Source organism: Cotesia typhae, unplaced genomic scaffold (assembly GCF_013202065.1).
Source record: "Cotesia typhae breed Kobodo isofemale line unplaced genomic scaffold, CoteBio_Ctyphae scaffold_91, whole genome shotgun sequence".
NCBI classification, from domain to species: Eukaryota; Metazoa; Arthropoda; class Insecta; order Hymenoptera; family Braconidae; genus Cotesia; species Cotesia typhae.
In genome coordinates this window covers 3,166,719-3,185,565 of record NW_027423781.1, presented here as the reverse complement: position 1 = coordinate 3,185,565, position 18,847 = coordinate 3,166,719, and the positions used below count along the sequence as shown (strand labels likewise).

Sequence of the window (18,847 nt, the reverse complement as noted above, 5' to 3'; positions counted from 1 at the left end):
ACAACAGTGACAGATATAGTTAGACAGTATTGATTCCATTCGAATAGAAGAACCAAAGCCGAGTGTAAATCATTAAAAAATAATGACGGAATTAAAGAGAGTAGAATCTTTAGTGTCTATAGGTCTAAAGTATCATCTGTCAAAGTACGGCGGACACCTGCGCCTTTTTATTTAAAACACACAGATGGTGTCTGTCGACGAAATTTTAAATTTAAGGCAAAAGGTAAGAAAATTTTTATGTTTACGAATACATTAGACGTTATAAAAAATTCCTTTACATCTTACATACGCGCTTTAGTATGCATCTATGTATATACTACTTTACGGCGATAGTCGAGTCACTTGAATTGTTATTGTATGACTCACTTTATAAAGTTCATACTCAGCATATTATTATTTCATAGATGTACTTTTTTTTGTTATTATTAAATCGTAAATTATAATTAACAATAATAGATTTATAATTACTCAGTTTTCTCTTGTTATCTACGAACTGATAGTAATTACTCATTGGCCATTGCTCATTGCCAGTGATTGTTTATGCAATGCATAAAATAACTGTGCTTGCTATGCGTAAGGTAATTACAGGAATTACTAAAAATTTTTTATCGTAAAAATAAAAAATTTAGTGATTATTTTATTACTATCCGAATTACGGCTTAAATATTAGACATTGTGAAAATTTACTCAAATTAATTTGTTAGAAATTTTATTTTAGATAAAAAATTCCTAAAATTTTTTCAAAATATTTATACACAGAAAAAAAAGTTCACTTGAGCCAAGAAATTATTTTTCTTCTTAATTATTTTCTTGGGTGAAAAAAAATTTTTTTTTTTTTAAACAAATTTCACTTATTTCAACAAAATTAATTCTCTTGCTTTTAGAAATACGTATCTTGATCCAACAAAATTTATTTAAGTCAAAAAAATATTCTTGTTTTGAGAAAATTTAGTCTCTTACTACAAAAAATTGTATTCTTGATAGAAGTAAATTTTCTTGCCTTGAGAAAATTTCTTTCTTGCTCCAAAAAATTAAATATGTTGATAGTAAATTTTCATTAATATTTTTATTGACTAACATGTCAAATTGGAAGATCAAATAATATTGAATCATTTTTTTTCACTCAATATGTACACAGAAAAAAAAATTAATTTGAATCAAGAGAAAAATTCTTAAACAAAGAAAATAATTTTGAAGAGTTTTTACTGTCTTGGACCAATATGAAAAATTCTTGAATCAAATAAAATTTATTTAAACCAATAAAAGTTTCTTGGTTTAAAAATTTTTCTACTCAAATTAAGAAGATAAAATTCTTCAAAATTATTTACTTGATTCAAGTAAATTTTTTTTTTCTGCGTATAATTGCACGCTAAAATAATAGAAAATGGGCATTAAATATTTGAAAGAAAATTTTTTTTCTTCGCTGAAGTAGGTGGCGCTACTTCCTTAAAGTATTTAAAAATCTTGATCAAATATAAAAATTTATTGTATCAAATATTTATGATAATTTGAATTATCATCAAATAAGAAAAAATTACTTCCACTAAGAATAGAATTTCAAGAAAAAATTTTACTTCGTCCAACACAACTTCGGTCTTCCTTCAGGCACTCGAAAATTTTCTTGAACCAAGAATTTTGTTTTTCAGACAAGAAATTTTTCTTTCTGTGTAGTTACTTCGAAAAATAAAAAATTCACTCGGATTCCGGTTTATTTTTACAGTTTTAAACAGTAAAGCGGATATCGGAACGGCAAAAATATAAATATTATAGAACTTAATGTAATGTAATGTAATGCTTTATTTAATTGATCGTAGAACTATGTCCCCTGACGACCATAAGAATACAAAAATAATAATAGTACAAGTGCACTCAAAGGTGCTTTTTTATATTAGTAATAGTAATAATACAATAGTAGCAAAAAAAAGAATTATAATATAGTAGTATAAAAGTAGTCTTAGCTCTCTTAGCTTTCAATTGCACAGCTTATTTAATAGATTTCAAGTTATAGTTATATTTTATAAGGTTTATAACTGAAGATTAGTATTTTTAAATTGCCATATACACTTAATTTAATGAAAAAAATTACAGTTTCCTACTTTGATCATTAAGAATTAAAAGTTTCAAGATAAATTGTTAAGTATTGAAAATTTTAATTAGACTTTGCTTTCAAACTAAAAAGGAAGATTTAGGAAGTGTAAAATCAACGATTTAAAATTTAATCTACATTTTACAAATTAAAATTACGACTAAACTATTATGTACGATAAAAATTTACTAGACTAATTTTGTAGGAAATTTTATTTCCTAAAAAAAAGCTTTGACAAATTTCTCAAAATATCTAAAGTTTATTCACAATTTAAATTTATTTAGGTAAAAATAATAAAATTTCATTTTTAATAAAAAATTTTTAAAAATCGAATTTACCGGTAAATTTTCGGAATTGGGAAAAAGTTCGATAGGAAATGAAATTCTTTAAAAAAAAATCTTGAACAATTTTTTTTCCGACTGATAGATTTTATAAAAATCAGAAACTCCGCAAAATTTTGCAACTTTAAAAGCAAAAATAAACAAATCTTGAACTAACTTATAACTTTAGCACAATCTATAAAAAATTTCAAGGACTAAACCCTGAAAGTTCGATCTGCATCTACCTGTCGTTTTACCCTGACCTCGAAACAGCCAACATTCCAACAATAGGAAACAAAAAACAGGAACAAACTAACATCCAATTAGAATAAAAAGTTTTTTTTTTTTTTTTTTTTAACTTTCGGCGATTAAATTTTCCAATTTTTTTTTTTTTTTGAGTAAAAATAAAATTGAAAAAATCTCTCAGCACTAAAAAATGACGAATTAAAAATAAAAAAAATGAAAATTAAATTTTAAAAAAATCTCACCTCAGATAAGTCGGCATCTTCGCGCATTTTTAAATCAACCGAGGCACCATCCGCATTATTAAAATAAATAAAACTTATTATTGAAAATAAATAAATAAATTTAACCCGCTTGCACTCCATAATTAATATTTTAATAAAATAATTAAATTAAAAATAAATAATCACTCACACAATAATAAAAAACTTTTAAATAATTAAAATTTCAAAACTTTAAAAGTATTTTCACACACTTACACTCACTTAATAATTTATGATTAATTACTGACGATTTAATTATTAATTGTCAATAATTTTGCGTACGTTGCTAATAATTATTGTAGAAATAAATATTGAGAACGCGTGTGCTCGATAAAAATACGGAGAAAGTCTGAGACGACCTGTTCGGTTCGACGTCGGAGAAACGACTGCGCTCTCTGGTGTAGCCGACTATTTTCAGGGACGCGAAAGTTTACAATTTTTATTATTTATTTATTAATTTGAAATATTGAAAATAAATGTGAAGATGATTGGAAAATAATTTTGTAAAGGATTTATCGGAAAATTGGTTAATTTTCGGGATAACAGACTGCGAGAGGGATTCTTAAATAAAGCTAGATTAATTAAGAGGTGTAAAGGGGGAAGAGCGCAGGCTAAGGTAGAGCGCAGGCGCGTTATTTGAATTTAAATGATGATAATCGATTTAAATCGGTTATTTTCGATTAATTTTAATCTTTTATAATTAATCTATATTATTAAGAGAATATTTTGTGTATTAATTATAGACATTCGCTATTTCAAAATTAGTTTTAATTCGATAAAGTATAAATAAATGATTGTATGATTATTTTTTATTTTATAAATAATCTAAAATAATTTTAAGCTATGCAATTACATAAAAAAACATAGAGAAATCTGGATTTGAAAATAAGGTCTTTCTTAACAATATTGTTAAGAAATTACAAACGTATAAGCAGGTTCAGTCTACTTGAAATAAATCATAGTTAAAAAAAATTAAAAAACACGCTTTTCATAGAAAACCAAACTAAAAAATAAAAAATAAATTTTGATAAATTTAAATTAAGAGTAGTGTTAAAAATTTTGATAAATATAAATTAATTGTAGTGTAAATAAGAATAAAATATATTTTATTTTAAAAAAAGCGTGGGGTGCTTTTTAAAATATTATCCAAATGACATTCCTACACTGATAGAAAATTTATGTTGACTCAAGAGATATTTTCTTGATCTAAGAATTTATTTTGGAAGACAAATGATTATTTTGCTTTAAGAATTTCTTGTCTTGATTTAGATTTTCTTGGCTTAAGAGCTCTATATTACCTTCAATCGATACATTTAGTTTTTCAACCAAAATAACATTATCGTTTAAAAAACTTAAAATAATTCATCAAAGTATATTTCAAAAACTAAATAGTCTTTAATTGTTATACCGAAAAAAAATTATTGCTTGGAAATAAGTAAATTAAAATGACTCGAAAAAAAGCCATTCTTAACACAAGTTGGTAACATATTGAATCAATGTTATCGTCTATCTTGAACCAAGAGACAAAAATTCTTGAAAGAAATATATCTATATCTAGTTTCAAGGGTTCAAATTTTGAAGAAAAAAAGTTTTTTCAATCAAGATTGTTTTTTATCAGTATACTCATATCTGTCAATGAAATATTTATAACTATTGTCAAATTTATCGTTTTTTTTTTTTTTTTAAATTTTTTTTAAATTCTTAAAATGTCAATAAACATCATAAAAAAAACAGATAATAAAAATGTTATTCATTTTTTTTTATGTAAGTTTGAAAAATGCCTAAAATTTAGGCTTGTAGACCATAATACCCTGTTAAATAGGGTGTCAGTAGTACACCGAGAAAACAGTTTATTTAAATGAAATGAGGCTCGTTAACTATAAATAAATCTCTTATTTAAATATCACCAGAAAGATTTATTTGATACAACTAAATTCATTTATTTGAAACAAAGTTAGATATAGTATATTTGAATGAAATCAAGATTTGTTTATAGTTAACAAATATTTCTTTGGTGGTAACAATCGTATATTTCAACCAAATCAGATTTGTTAACTATAAATAAATGGTATGTTTGAATATACTTAAAGCAATGATTTTTAGTTTTAGACTAGGAAAGTAGTAAAAGTAGACATATCGAACGTTTAGGGTAAAATGGGCACTTCTTTTGAAATTATTAATTATAGTGAAATTAACAATGACAGTAAAGTTAGCCGACATCTAAAAATTTTTAGAATTTTTTTTATTGAAAAAATTATTAAAAAAAATTTTTTTTTTAAATTTCATTTGCAAAAAATTCGAAAAACTGTAAGTGCAAATAAAAAAAATATTATTTAGTTCTAATTTAACACAAATTTAAGCAAAATAAAAAAATAAAAAATGTCGACTAACTTTATTATTATAAATTAACAGACATCTGTAAATTTTTTTGACTTTTATAACAATAAAATTATTATGAAAAAAAATGTAATTAAAAAATTCCACGTCTAAAAATTAAAAAAAATTACAAGTGCAAATTTTTTTTTTAAGTATGTTTTTTATCGTCAACCTGTAATAAAAATTTAAAAAATTGACAAATGTCTGCTGACTTCAGTATCATAATTATTAATGTCTATTAGTAAACTATTCCAATTTATCTCAGCATATATATATATATATATTAGGGTGGGTCAAAAAAATCGAATAATTTATTTTTGATTTTATACTCTGAAAAATAGGTTCGTAGACACCTAAAAAGAATTCTCTCCAAGTATAAGCTCTTAATTATAACGGGAAGGTCCTCCGCTTTGCGGGTTTCTATTTTTTTCGAATAATCAGATAAAAAATTTATATCTCGCTTCCAACTGCTTGGAAAAATATTCCGTGGCATAGATTTTGTGAGAAATTGAATGCTTTACAAAAAAGGTCTCTTATGACTTTTTCAAAAACTCAACCGATTAAAAGATATTCATAGTTGAAGTTTGGCTATTTTAAGGAAAATATTCGTTTTTATTATGAATTTTATAAGTCGATGAAAAAAATTATTTCGGATTGCGGAACTCATGATTTTGTAGGAAATTTACTGCTCTACAAAAATGGTCTCTTATGATTTTTTGATTAAGTGAAGCCGTTACGAGATATTCATCGTCAAACATTAACGAATATCAATATTTCCAGTTTTTGATCAATAATTCGATAAATTTTAATTTAAACTATGAGTTTCAGGAAAATTTACATAAATTTGAGTTTCGATCGATAAAGAAATGTTATAATAAGTTAGATAAAGAATTATTGGAATTATCATTGATTTTCCTTGGAGAAATGCCTCAAGAAAAGATTTCTTTCAAACGTCCTGGTGCTGTTCATCATGCTAGATGGATGGCTAAGGCCATTTATAGTTTGAAAATGTATCTATTCAGAGATGAATTCAAACTCTCTCAGAAAGAATTGCATGGTCTTCGTCATTTCTGTATTTTTATAGTCACATTGTATTTAAAAGCTTGGTTTTCATCAACTTCTGCAACAACTGCTGCTTATCATGACTTGCAGTTTATGAAAAATTTATTGGAGTACAAACATATCAATCCTTTGATTTCTTCAGCTACGTGTGAAAAAATGATTTCGCACTTATGGTATTTGAGCGATGAACTTGCCATTTTATCACTGTTTGACGATGGCGTTCCATTAGAAGTAAAAAAGTATTATTGAAGCTGTTAATACTCGTGAAGGTACAGATTCTAAAGCTAAAAGATTTGTAATTGCTAAAAAGATTTGAATTCATTGGCGCAGAGAACTCTGAGTGACTTTGTGTCTAAAAGTCATTAAATCTTTTCAAAATCTTCGATCTACCGTATGACTTTCTTGATGTCGATGTTGAATTATGGCCTACTAATGAGAGTTATCTCGAAAATAAAGAATACTTTCAACAACTAAAAGTTGTCAATGATTCAGCAGAGCGAGCTGTTGCATTAGTCAGTGAATATAATCAATGCTTGACAAAAATGAAGAACAATTCCAGTACTTATTGCAAGTTGTCAAAGAACATCAAAAACATTCCCAAATTGTAATAAAAGAAATTATTTATAGTAATAGCGTACTGTTATGTTAAAAATATAGACAATTATATTGCAATTGATAATTCAATAAAAAATTTATCTATAAAAAAGTTAAATACTGGTTGTTTCTCACTTGATTCAATACTTTTCATATTAAATTTGACAAAGAAATATGTCATTCACTTCAAATTAAACTAATCATTGGCTATATGTCGAAAAAAATGCTCTAATTTCTTGTTTTAATGCAATCAAACAAGCTCAAGACTGAAAATCAATGATAATTCCAATAATTCTTTATCTAACTTATTATAACATTTCTTTATCGATCGAAACTCAAATTTATGTAAATTTTCCTGAAACTCATAGTTTAAATTAAAATTTATCGAATTATTGATCAAAAACTGGAAATATTGATATTCGTTAATGTTTGACGATGAATATCTCGTAACGGCTTCACTTAATCAAAAAATCATAAGAGACCATTTTTGTAGAGCAGTAAATTTCCTACAAAATCATGAGTTCCGCAATCCGAAATAATTTTTTTTCATCGACTTATAAAATTCATAATAAAAACGAATATTTTCCTTAAAATAGCCAAACAACTATGAATATCTTTTAATCGGTTGAGTTTTTGAAAAAGTCATAAGAGACCTTTTTGTAAAGCATTCAATTTCTCACAAAATCTATGCCACGGAATATTTTTCCAAGCAGTTGGAAGCGAGATATAAATTTTTTTATCTGATTATTCGAAAAAATAGAAACCCGCAAAGCGGAGGACCTTCCCGTTATAATTAAGAGCTTATACTTGGAGAGAATTCTTTTTAGGTGTCTACGAACCTATTTTTCAGAGTATAAAATCAAAAATAAATTATTCGATTTTTTTGACCCACCTAATATATATATATATAATATATATATATATATATATATATATATATATATATATATATATATATATATATATATATATATATATATATATATATATATATATTATATTTTCTAAAAACTAGATCCCAGTAAAATTTTGTTATTTCAAAAGGTTAAGCTTGATATCGAATAAACTCTCGAGTATTGAAAAATAGGTCCTACAAAATCCAATATCTAAGGACGTAAGTTGTGCTGTCAGCGATAAACGTACACTCTTTATATACATTTAAACTCTTTACTTCGGTGATGTCTCTCGGTTTTTAAGAATACCGGGAGTGATAAGAATAAGAATAAAAATAAAAATGAAACCCAGAAGAATAAGTGCTCTCATATCATTGAAGCTGGCATTCCTTTTAAATTCAAATTGCTAACCTTTACTCATTCTGATCTTTTATATGGTAACACTTTATTTTTTATAACCAGAACTTCTATTTGCGTCTTCCGCCAAATAACAATAATTAAAAATACTCTTGAATTTCAGAAAAAAAAAAAAAAACTACCAATGAAAGTTTTAATAATGTTATTAGAAACGAAGGATAATAATAGCTTGTAAACATAAAGGTAACAAGATTTTTTTTATTACTCCTCGAAATTGCCAAGCGAAAGAAAGTGAGAAGAAATTATTAAATGAAGCCGAGCAAGTCTAACAGAGTAAGATTGTTGCACTACTTCCGCACAATGTTTGTTGTAATCACGAATATTACCTTGGGAAATCAAATTTTCTGGGTTTCTTTGCTTAGTTTTATTCTTAGACTGCAATCGAGGTCAGTTTTTTGTTCTTGAATTTTTTAATTTTTTTTTAAATATAAATCAAAAATTTATGTCTAATAGAATTAACTACTCTTAATTACGCAAGAAAAAAAAAACAGGAGCAAAAGAATAAAATATTGACTAAGCAACATAACAATTTGATTAAAAGAAAATTTAATTTTATAATTCGTACGTAATTATCAATTTTTAATTATACTTTCAATTAAAATTGAAGCACTCACGTAAATATATGCAATTGTTATTTATATGGGTTATATTTGTTATCAAAATGGTCTTATGTCGTTAAAATTATCATCAGTGGACAAAATACAATGTAATTTCTCAATCATTGCCATTTTTAAATAGATAAGCTCATCTTGATGTTACGATCATCAAGACCTTTCATTTGAGTACACACATGATTTTTTCATGTATTTTATATATATGATATTTTTGAAATATTCATACAAAATTTGAAGAAAAGCCGAAATCCGTGGGGATATATCGATTTTTTAAAATGAGATTTGAAACTGAGGCAGTTGCAGCGGTCAGAAAAAATCGAGTTAATTTTTTCAATCAAAGAGATTGATTTTTCAGGATACTTGAAAAAAATAATCAAAAAAAGAATTTTTCGAAAAAAAAATTCTTGAAAAATAATTCGATTTTTTTTTCAAATTTCTTTAAAAATGAATCTCTTTGATTGAAAAAATAAAGATTTTTGAATAAAAAAGGTTTTTTTCATTAAAAAATGAATGAAAATCGAAATATTGCTCATAATGGTGATTTTTGCAAAAACAAAGAATTTGAAGCTTCGGGGCACTATGAAAGAAAAATCGCAGCGCTCTTAATTTTTCAGGGATTTTAGGGGACACTTGGAGGTTGAAAAATTACCGACGATATCCTTTGTTCATCCATTTTATCCAAAATTATACCAAGTTATCCAAATATCCTTAATTATGCGAATTTTTGTCGATTTTTGATTTAAAGTTATCGATCCAAAAAAAATTTTTTTTGACAAACGCTATTTACAGTATCTTATAGAGAATATCGTGTAGTTTTTAAAATCGTCCTTCGATTTCTTATACGATCATTATTTCCAGAGTTATTGATTTTCAAAGTGAAAAAGTACTTTTTTGTTTTGAATGACGATAACTCCGCGGCAAATCATCGTACAGGCTTTTTAACAGGCTTTATGTTAAATTGAAGGGCATTAAATTTTCTTAAAGAAGCTTTTCAGCGAAAAAATGGAAAAAATTTTTTCGAAGCCCGTAGACTTTTTTTAAGACGAGATAAAATTTGGAAATTTTTTTTTTATAGTTTTCTTAGGATTTCTCCAGATCCGAACATGATAAAAAATTTTCATGGTCATATCTGAAAACTAGACACTTGGAGCTACAATTTGCTGTTTTTTTTTTTTGCTGATTATTTTCCTCGAAGTTACAGCTCGTTGAAAATCACCTAAAAATTTCGAATTTTTCAATTTCAATTAATAATTATTTTTAATTTTTTAAATAAATTTTTTCCCGCCTGATTAATATGGGAATCTATGTAGGATCCTACCCTGAATTCCTATATAGGAAACCATATTCAAATCGATCCAAAAACGCCATGGGAAATCCAGGCTGGTATCCCATATGAATTTTTTTTCAGGGCGACTTTTTAACAATAATTTTGTTCTCTAAAAAAAATCTACGAATTTTTTTTTTTTTTTTTTGTCAACTAGTTTTTTTTTTTTTTTTTTTTTTTTTTTCAGTCGGGGAAATATTTCAGTGAGAATAGTCACTGGAGCGGTAATTTATCCGGTTAATTTTATCTGCTACTAAGGAGATTTCGCGGTACTATACCTCGCGAGACAGATAGCGGAAAGATAGATAAAAATGTGTTGATAAAAAAGGGAAATAAAGCAAAGCAAAGCAAGAGGTAGAAGTAGAAGTAGAAGTAGACTATGAGGCGAAAAAGATAATAAAATAGAGATAGAATATAGATGTGCTGGGAAGGTAAAAACAGAGGATTAGAGATGAGAGGATCTGAAATCTGCAAGCGTTAACGATACCCGTAAACGTGATTGGAATTTCTGAACTCGCTCGCCGAGATATTGGACCATTATACTGATAAATTTTACAATGCTCATCTCTTTGTTTCATTGGAATAATAATAATGATAATAATAATGAAGGAAATTTCGGGATTTTAGTCTCCGTCGATGAGATGAAGGAATATTGTTTTTATTTTTGTAAATTATCGCATTCGCGATCGAGATAGAGGCGTGATGTAAAATTTATATTTGAATAGAGATTTTTGTCGGTTAAATAAAGTTATAATGTTTTCTCCTTAGCACCCAGTTTAAGTTGAGGGCCACTATACTATACTCGTTGGTGACAAATGACAAGTTGAGTAGAGAAAAATAAATTTACGGCATTACTCACTTTGGAGACTGCGGCATCACCCCCAGGAGACTTAGACGCGGAATAAAACCAGACTAGAACGAATAAGAGTGTAAGAGAAATACTCAAAAGAGTTTTATTCTCACTAGCCTGGTTCGAGCTTAACCTCAACTTTTAACTCTCATCTGGGCTTCTATTCACTATTTGCGATTCTCAACAATCGTATTTCGCTGATGATAAAAACACTCGACTTTTTTTTGACAATTTTTTTTTTTTTTTTTTTTTCAGGTCTTATTACGGAAATAAAACAGCTGATGGTGACTCGGACAAATTTTTATTGCAGCTGACAGTTTTTGCGGGTCAATGTCTTTTTTATTTTTAATTATTTTTACAAAATCTTTTTTAAGTAAATATTATGATAAAATATATGACGTAGCTGGATAGACAATGAAATTTAGAAAAATTTGAGTACCAATATAAAAAAATAAAATTTTTCAAAAAATTAAAAAAAAATTTTTTTCAAAATTTTGGAAAAACAATTTTTTAAAAAATCTTTTAAAATTTTTGAAAAATACTTTTCTGAAAAATTTTGAAAAAATAATTTTTTGAAAAATGTTATAAGATTTTGTAAAAATAATTTTCTGAAAAATTTTGTAAAAATAATTTTTTTTTAAATTTTTGAAAAATCAAAAAATTTATGTGGGTACTCATTCGACGCGTAATTTAACGAGCAATATTAAAACGTATTTAAATGGAATGAATTCTCAAGCAATTAAAAAATATTTACAAAAATGTTCTGAGAAAAATCAGTCGTTCTAAATTCAAACAAATAATTTGATTTGTAGAGCAAAATAAAGGGTTTCCCATGGGAAAAAAAGGAAAACATAGGAAGTAAAGGTTGATAGTGTCGAGTCCGCTGAATGATTTCGCGTGTCCGGATGGTCTTGTTCTCGGTTGAAATGATCGACCGCAGTGAGTTCCGGTTTGTAAAGTGTTGGAATTGATTCAATTTCGATTTAGATTTCAGTTTCGGCGCTGGTACTATATTGACAGTACACCATTCATTCACTATGGCTTTCATTCTGAATTTACGTGATAATCCCTTCACAGTTCCTCTCTGTATAAAGGTAAAAGTACTCTGTACCATACACTACAGGTTTTTTTTATCAATATATATGAGAGGCTCTAATCCATTTTCAATTACTGGAAAATTTTTTTTCAATATCAATTAATCGAATCTACTTTCATGAAGCTTTGGTGATGGATAAAAAAATCAATGACTTTGCCTCAGAGAATAGTAAAAAATAATAAATAAATAATAATAATAATAATAATAAAAGGTTCGGTAAATCCAAGTGTTCATGCCTTAAGCGCTCGTATTATACGTAAATTAATCAAAGAAGTGTTTGATTTCGTATTATCTATTCGTATTTATATCAATCTTCGATAAAAAAAAATTATCTACACGAAAAGAAAATTGAAGGAATTTTTACTATTTCACTATCGTAATTTTTATTAAATTAAATAGTAACGATGGATTATACTTCTCAGTTAGTAATTTTTACGATCTATACTATTGTAAATTTTATCCAACAAACAAGGCTAGTAAGAAACTTAAGAAGTCCAATAACATAGAGCAAATTATAGAATATGTGTTGAAATTTAAGCCAAAAATTATATACTCAATTTTTTGTTCAAATTTGAACGCTAAATATTGAGATTTAGAGGCCGCAAATTGGAATTTTCCGTTTTTCTGTACACATAAAGAAAATTGAGGGAATTTTTACTATTTCACTATCGGAATTTTTATTAAATTAAATAGTAACGGTGGACTATACTTCTCATTTAGTAACTTTTACGATCTACTATTGTAAATTTTATTCAACAAACAAGGCTAGCAAGAAACTTAAAAAGTCCAATAATATAGAGAAAATTATACAATATGTGTTTGTAAACTTTACAATTCAACTATTGTAAAAATTGACACCCGGTTTTTTTAAAAGAAATTTTAGGGAGGGAGAGAGATAGGAGGTTGGACTAATTGCTACCTATACAGTAACCGAAAAAAGAAATCGGAATTTACGTCCTATCCGGGAACCGAACCCAGAACTCTTTGTCGCCAGTCAGAGACTTTCCCTCTACGCTATCCGGGGTAAACTAACACTCGTGTCCTTTAACATTTACATAAACTCGGAGTCTAGCGCTGCGCACGGCCATCACTCACACTAATTGAGAAACATTTCAATTCAACTATTGTAAAATTTGTTATAGTTCTATTGGAAAGGTACAGAGGCAGCACTGGAAATTTTAATCTCTTACTTTTTACAATAGTAAGTTGTAAAATTTCATGAATAAATAGTAAATTTTCTTCTAAAATATTTAAAAATTTATAGTAATAAAAGTATAGTCCGGCTTTACAATAGTTGTATCGTAAATTCTCCCAGAAATTTTTTTCCGTGTACTGTACACTATAAAAATAAATAAACAAATAATTTAAATAAGTTAATTACAAAAAATTAATTTTATTTACAATTCAATTTTACAGCTCGTTTAAATTTTTCCGCGAGTATTTTTTTCATACGAATTGAACGCCCTCTTTCGTTCCGATAAGTGAATCATAAAAAAGAACCAATTAAAAACTGTGTTACCTTTGGTTAGCCAATGAACACAATTGAGAATAGTATCAGCTATCTTCAATCTGTATTTACAAATAAATTTCTATAAATGGCTGCTCAAAGGACAGAAAATTTCTTCAACTGCCAGCCGGAAAAAATTAATTTCAATTAACTAAAACAATATTAAGCTGCAATTTTCAATACGCAACTTTCTATAAGCCAGATGAAGAGATTAAAAAATAAATAGAGTTGAAAAATTTATTTTTTGAAAAGTTATCGTATTTACCCCTCCATAAAAATTTTAAAAATCCATACTAGCCATTAAAACTACTTTTTTATGTAAAAATACCAATTAATTGATATAAAAAAATATTTGACACGTGCAATGATTATTTTTAGGTCTAACAGTGTACTTTTTGTATCATTTATATCTACAAATAATTGTCAAGTACGGTTGAATGTGATAAAATGTTAAAATCTTGATTTGTTAGGCAATGCATTTACTGAACACACTTTTACGCTTGTACTTACAGCATAATAAAAATAAAAATAAAAATAATGGATATCATAAATTGAAAAATAACTATAGTTATCTTGCAAAACAATGTTTAACATACTTAGTTGTATAACCTTGTTGAGAAAAAAATAACTCTAAAGATTAGTCAATTAAAATTTTGACATAACCGTCGTAACTTTTAAATAAAATAACATTGTATAAAAGCAAATTTCACTTATCTATTAAACTTAAACTTAAAATGTTGAGGATGAATATTTTAATATTATTCATACTCACATTTATATCCATATTTACAACACATATATGATAGATTTATAGGCTTATAAAGTCTTTACTAACATTTCACAAATCCTGAATGAGTAAAAGTTAACTTTAACAAGTTTACTACCAAGTTTAGTTACGAGTTGGCAGTTAACTTGTGTTCTTTCTACTCATTTACTATAGACTAACACAACCTAAGACTTTTCACTTCTCTGACACTTTACTTTATTATATTTTACTTCATATTACAAACTGTTATACATAACAACATCTGTGGATCCAAAAATTATGATAAACTCAGTCGAAATGATTACCTATATTCCAGAGAAAAAAAGCGAAATTTTGTGGCGAGTGTACTTATGTGATAAAATGGGTTTTTATGGATAAATTTGGTATCGTTAAAAAGGTCTTGACCTGAAGTTTTGCCTTTTTAATGTTTCATATGATTTTCAGCAATAGTTAATTTATTAAAAAAAGAATTCAGGCTGCATTCAAAAATGCTATGTGTCTAGATACATAATTAAGAATTGACCTTGCATCTCCCAAATTAATGACGTTTTTATAGATATAAGCTCATTCCGATGTTACACTCATCAAGACCTTTCATTTGAGTACCCACATAACATTTTTTATATATTTTATATATATGATATTTGTGAAATATATATAAATATATAAAATATATAAAAATGTCATGTGGGTACTCAAATAAAAGCTCTTTATGAGTGTGACATCGGGATGAGCTTATATCTTTAAAAATATCATAAGTTGACAAAATACAATATAATTTCTTAATTATTGACATTTTTTAAAGATATAAGCTCATTCTGATGTTACACTCATCGAGACCTTTTATTTAAGTACCCACATGAATTTTACATATATTTTATATATATGATATTTCTGATATTTGTGAAATAGATAAAATATATGAAAAATTGGTGTGGGTACTTGAATGAAAGCTTTTGATGAATTTCTTCTATAGTTCTGTAAATTCTATAAATTTGTTTAGGCACATTTGTCCATTAAATTCTTTGTAATTGATTCTGCGATGGCACTATTATTTTTAAAATTTGTTTAAAAGGTACCCAAACTATTTACAGTGTGATTATAAATATAAAAACATAATTATGCCAAAGGTTTATTATTCATAATTCGTAAACATCGGCAGTTGCATAGCGACTGCAGGTCGCTAGTTATTAATTATTATAATCATTATTATTTTGTCTTTTTCTGAATTACGAATGTGACTTATGTTAATTTTCCTACAATTTTTTTTTCCATACAAAATAACGATCTGTAGACTCATTATGAAAATAATTTTCTCTCCGTGTAAAAGCTCAAATTTTAACGTAATTTTTTTTTACAATTTCAACAAAATTTCCAGTTCAGAGCAAAAAAAAGTAGTCTTGGAAAAAACACCCTAACACATATGTGAAGAGAACACAAGAGAGAGAGAGAGAGAGAGAGAGAGAGAGAGAGAGAGAGAGAGAGAGAGAGAGAGAGAGAAAGATAAGCATGTATGTGAATGAAATAAAATGAATATCATGAATATCGTTAGCGAAAATTGAGACAAAAGGTATCCTTTAAATTGGCTTTTAGTAAAACGAAATTAAATTCCTGATAAAGTGAGTATGCATATGTATTTTAGCGTACATATAAAAGAGTTTAATGTTCACACATGCATTAAACATTTATTTACTCAACGCCTTTTTATTTCCACGCGAAATCGATTGTTAAAAACTGCTGGTCACAATATTTGTGTTTTATTTTTAGGGTTCACTTTTTGGTCGAAATTTCTACACATGCATAGTTAAAAAAAAAAAAAATCGATTAATCCTTCAGGCTATGCCTGAAACTTTTCGCTATTTTCGAGCTTGGAACTCTTGAAAATTTATCAATTAAATTATTAGCCGTAATTTAAAAAAAAACTTGGAAAATCAAAAAATACATGACTCATAGTGCTAATTTAATTATTGAATAATATGAAAATGAAGAATGTAAAAAAAAATGACAGATGTAATAGCACGTCAATGCACGTTAGACGCCCTTACACAGAAAAAAAAATTTCTTGAACCAAGAAAATTGTAAGGAAGAGCGAAGTTATTTTGGAGCAAAAAGAAATTTTCTTGACTTAAAAGAATTTAACGTCGTTCAAGAAATTTTAACTTTATTCAAGAAATTTTCAATCTTCTTTAAGATTTTCTTGATTTAAGAAAATTTACGCTTGACTCAAGACTTTCTTTCTTTCTGTGTAGTGAGATAAATGTACCTAATATATCTAAACATATATACAATCTTTTGGCTTTTTTTATTTTATTAATTGCAATGAACGACACAGACCTTCATAGCTATTTGCAATAAGAGACCTACAATTCTTTCAAAGTTTAAATAAATAATAGTTTAAAAAAACTAAAAAAAAAACCCTTTTTATGGAAAACCGAACTAAAAAATAGAAAATAAATTTTGATAAATTTAAATTGAGAATAGTGTTAAAAATTTTGATAATTAAAAAGTTGCTGTTATAATGTTACTAATAAATGGTAAAGCACCGCCTTAAATTACATTTCATTCTGGCAATTTTTCTCATGAATTTTACAGTAAATTTTATACTGAAAAGAAAAAAAAATGATTAACATTTTTCACTGAGAAAAATTTGCGAAATTAATTTTCAATCGATGTAATCTTTCAAGAGTAAAAATGTACTGCGTGAAAAATTTTATTTATGTTATTATGAAAAAACTCCAGGATGTTAATTTTTCATTTTTAATTTAATAAACTATAAATAATTAAAGGTATTATTAGATAAATATTAACCAACCTTTTTGTAACTATATAAAGGCTAATTTTTTAAACGTTTAACAATTTGTAAACAAACAGCTTTTCTCCTTATAACAATAACCAATCTATACGGTACCGGCGGGTAATAAGGCCTAGCTAAGGGAGATTTTGAAAAAAATTGAAAATATTGCATTTAATTGTTGCAATGTATAATTAATTTTTAAATTAATACATTAGCCATTAAATATAATGGAGTAATGGTAATTTTCACCATAAATAAACACAAAATTAAATTTTTTCAAAAACCTTGCAAATAGGCCTTGTTTTATTACGGTAGGGTAATAAGGCCCAAGGGTTATGCATACTGGAAATAGTTATACTATACTTGATAAAATTGGTATTAGAGATCAATCATCACTTAAATTGAGCAACAATACTTTTTAAGATGTTAATAATAAATTAGAACAATAATTTTAAATTATTAAATATAAAATTATAAAAAATGTTCATCATTTACTCAAATCGTTTTTTAGGAATTCTTCTGCGCTACTTTAGCATATTTAGGATGATGAAATACAGAAGACAAGGAACGTTGTATCGGGACTCTATAAACTTGTAGCGACATTTCTATGCTAGACGCTTCTACTAGAGAAGTCTTTAGCGGAAGCGATTATTTTAAATAGCATTTCTATCACTTAGGCTTTATTACCCGCGGGTACCTTAGTCTATTATTTAAAAACATTACTTTCAATATTAATTAATGTAATAAATATCTAAAATTTTCTAACCCTAAAATCAGGCTCTGCTGAAGCGGTATAGTACTTGGTAGGCTGGCGTTTGAAAGGTACTTGGCACTAGACTTCTACCGAGTCTATGGATCTATCAACGTACTACGCATTTTTAATTATTGATGATAAAGAAAGAAATAATTCAACTATTTCAAATTTTATTCAGTTAGATTAATCAATGAATAATAATTTATTAAGATTTCTTTTTAACGACTGAAGTAAAACAGATAAAATATAATGAATAAATTACTAAAATTTAGTCATTAAATGTTAAAAGTGACATAGATGATACGCGAGACAAGTAATAATTCATAAAAACTTTAAAGAGACGAATTCTCTTGTTCATTAATCGGTATTGCTAATTGAACACTTTAATATTTAAACAATAATAAAATTTAAATTGAAATATAAATGTGTTGTAGTTTATTTACACCGAGTTTTATTTAAAAAAATAGAGACGAGTATAAAAGCGACGAAGTATCAATGCCGCTTATCGCTAAAAAGCTTTCAGGAAAATCGATTCCATCCTCAATTCTAAGCTCTTGGCGGGTAATAATCTTGTATTCAACCTGCTCCGAAGCTTAGCGCTTACGCTTGTTCAGTCCAATTAGCTAAACTTATAATTATCGGAACTTCAACACGGACAATCCCAGGGAGATATAAGATCAGATTACTCCAAGTGAGAGTTTGATAATGACAGCCCGTGTCAAACATTTTAGATTAATCTTATCATCCACTTTCCTTTGCTTCTTCATTAATCCTTCAAATTTCTTTTTTCCTGTTTCGTTTTGTGGTAATTGTTTCTGATAAATAACTGAACGGAAATTTTCATTGGAAATTACTGTTAAAATGACAGTAATCGTAGGACATTCCGCA

At 26.8% G+C, this 18,847-nt stretch overlaps 1 protein-coding gene across 4 annotated transcripts in view; it reads right to left on the bottom strand.

Annotated features, from left to right (window-relative positions):
• The window catches only part of Fas1 (fasciclin 1 Fas1 domain-containing), a 264,552-nt gene extending 261,248 nt beyond the window's left edge, over positions 1-3,304 (bottom strand). For 2 of the 4 annotated variants that reach the window (XM_074258907.1, XM_074258908.1), the window contains exon 1: positions 2,895-3,304. In XM_074258907.1, the coding sequence (XP_074115008.1) occupies positions 2,895-3,014 (120 nt within the window). In that variant the 5' untranslated portion in view covers positions 3,015-3,304. The remainder of the gene's footprint in view (positions 1-2,894) is intronic. The other 2 variants (XM_074258909.1, XM_074258910.1) reach the window with 2 other exon arrangements.
• Between the last annotated feature and the right edge of the window lie 15,543 nt (positions 3,305-18,847).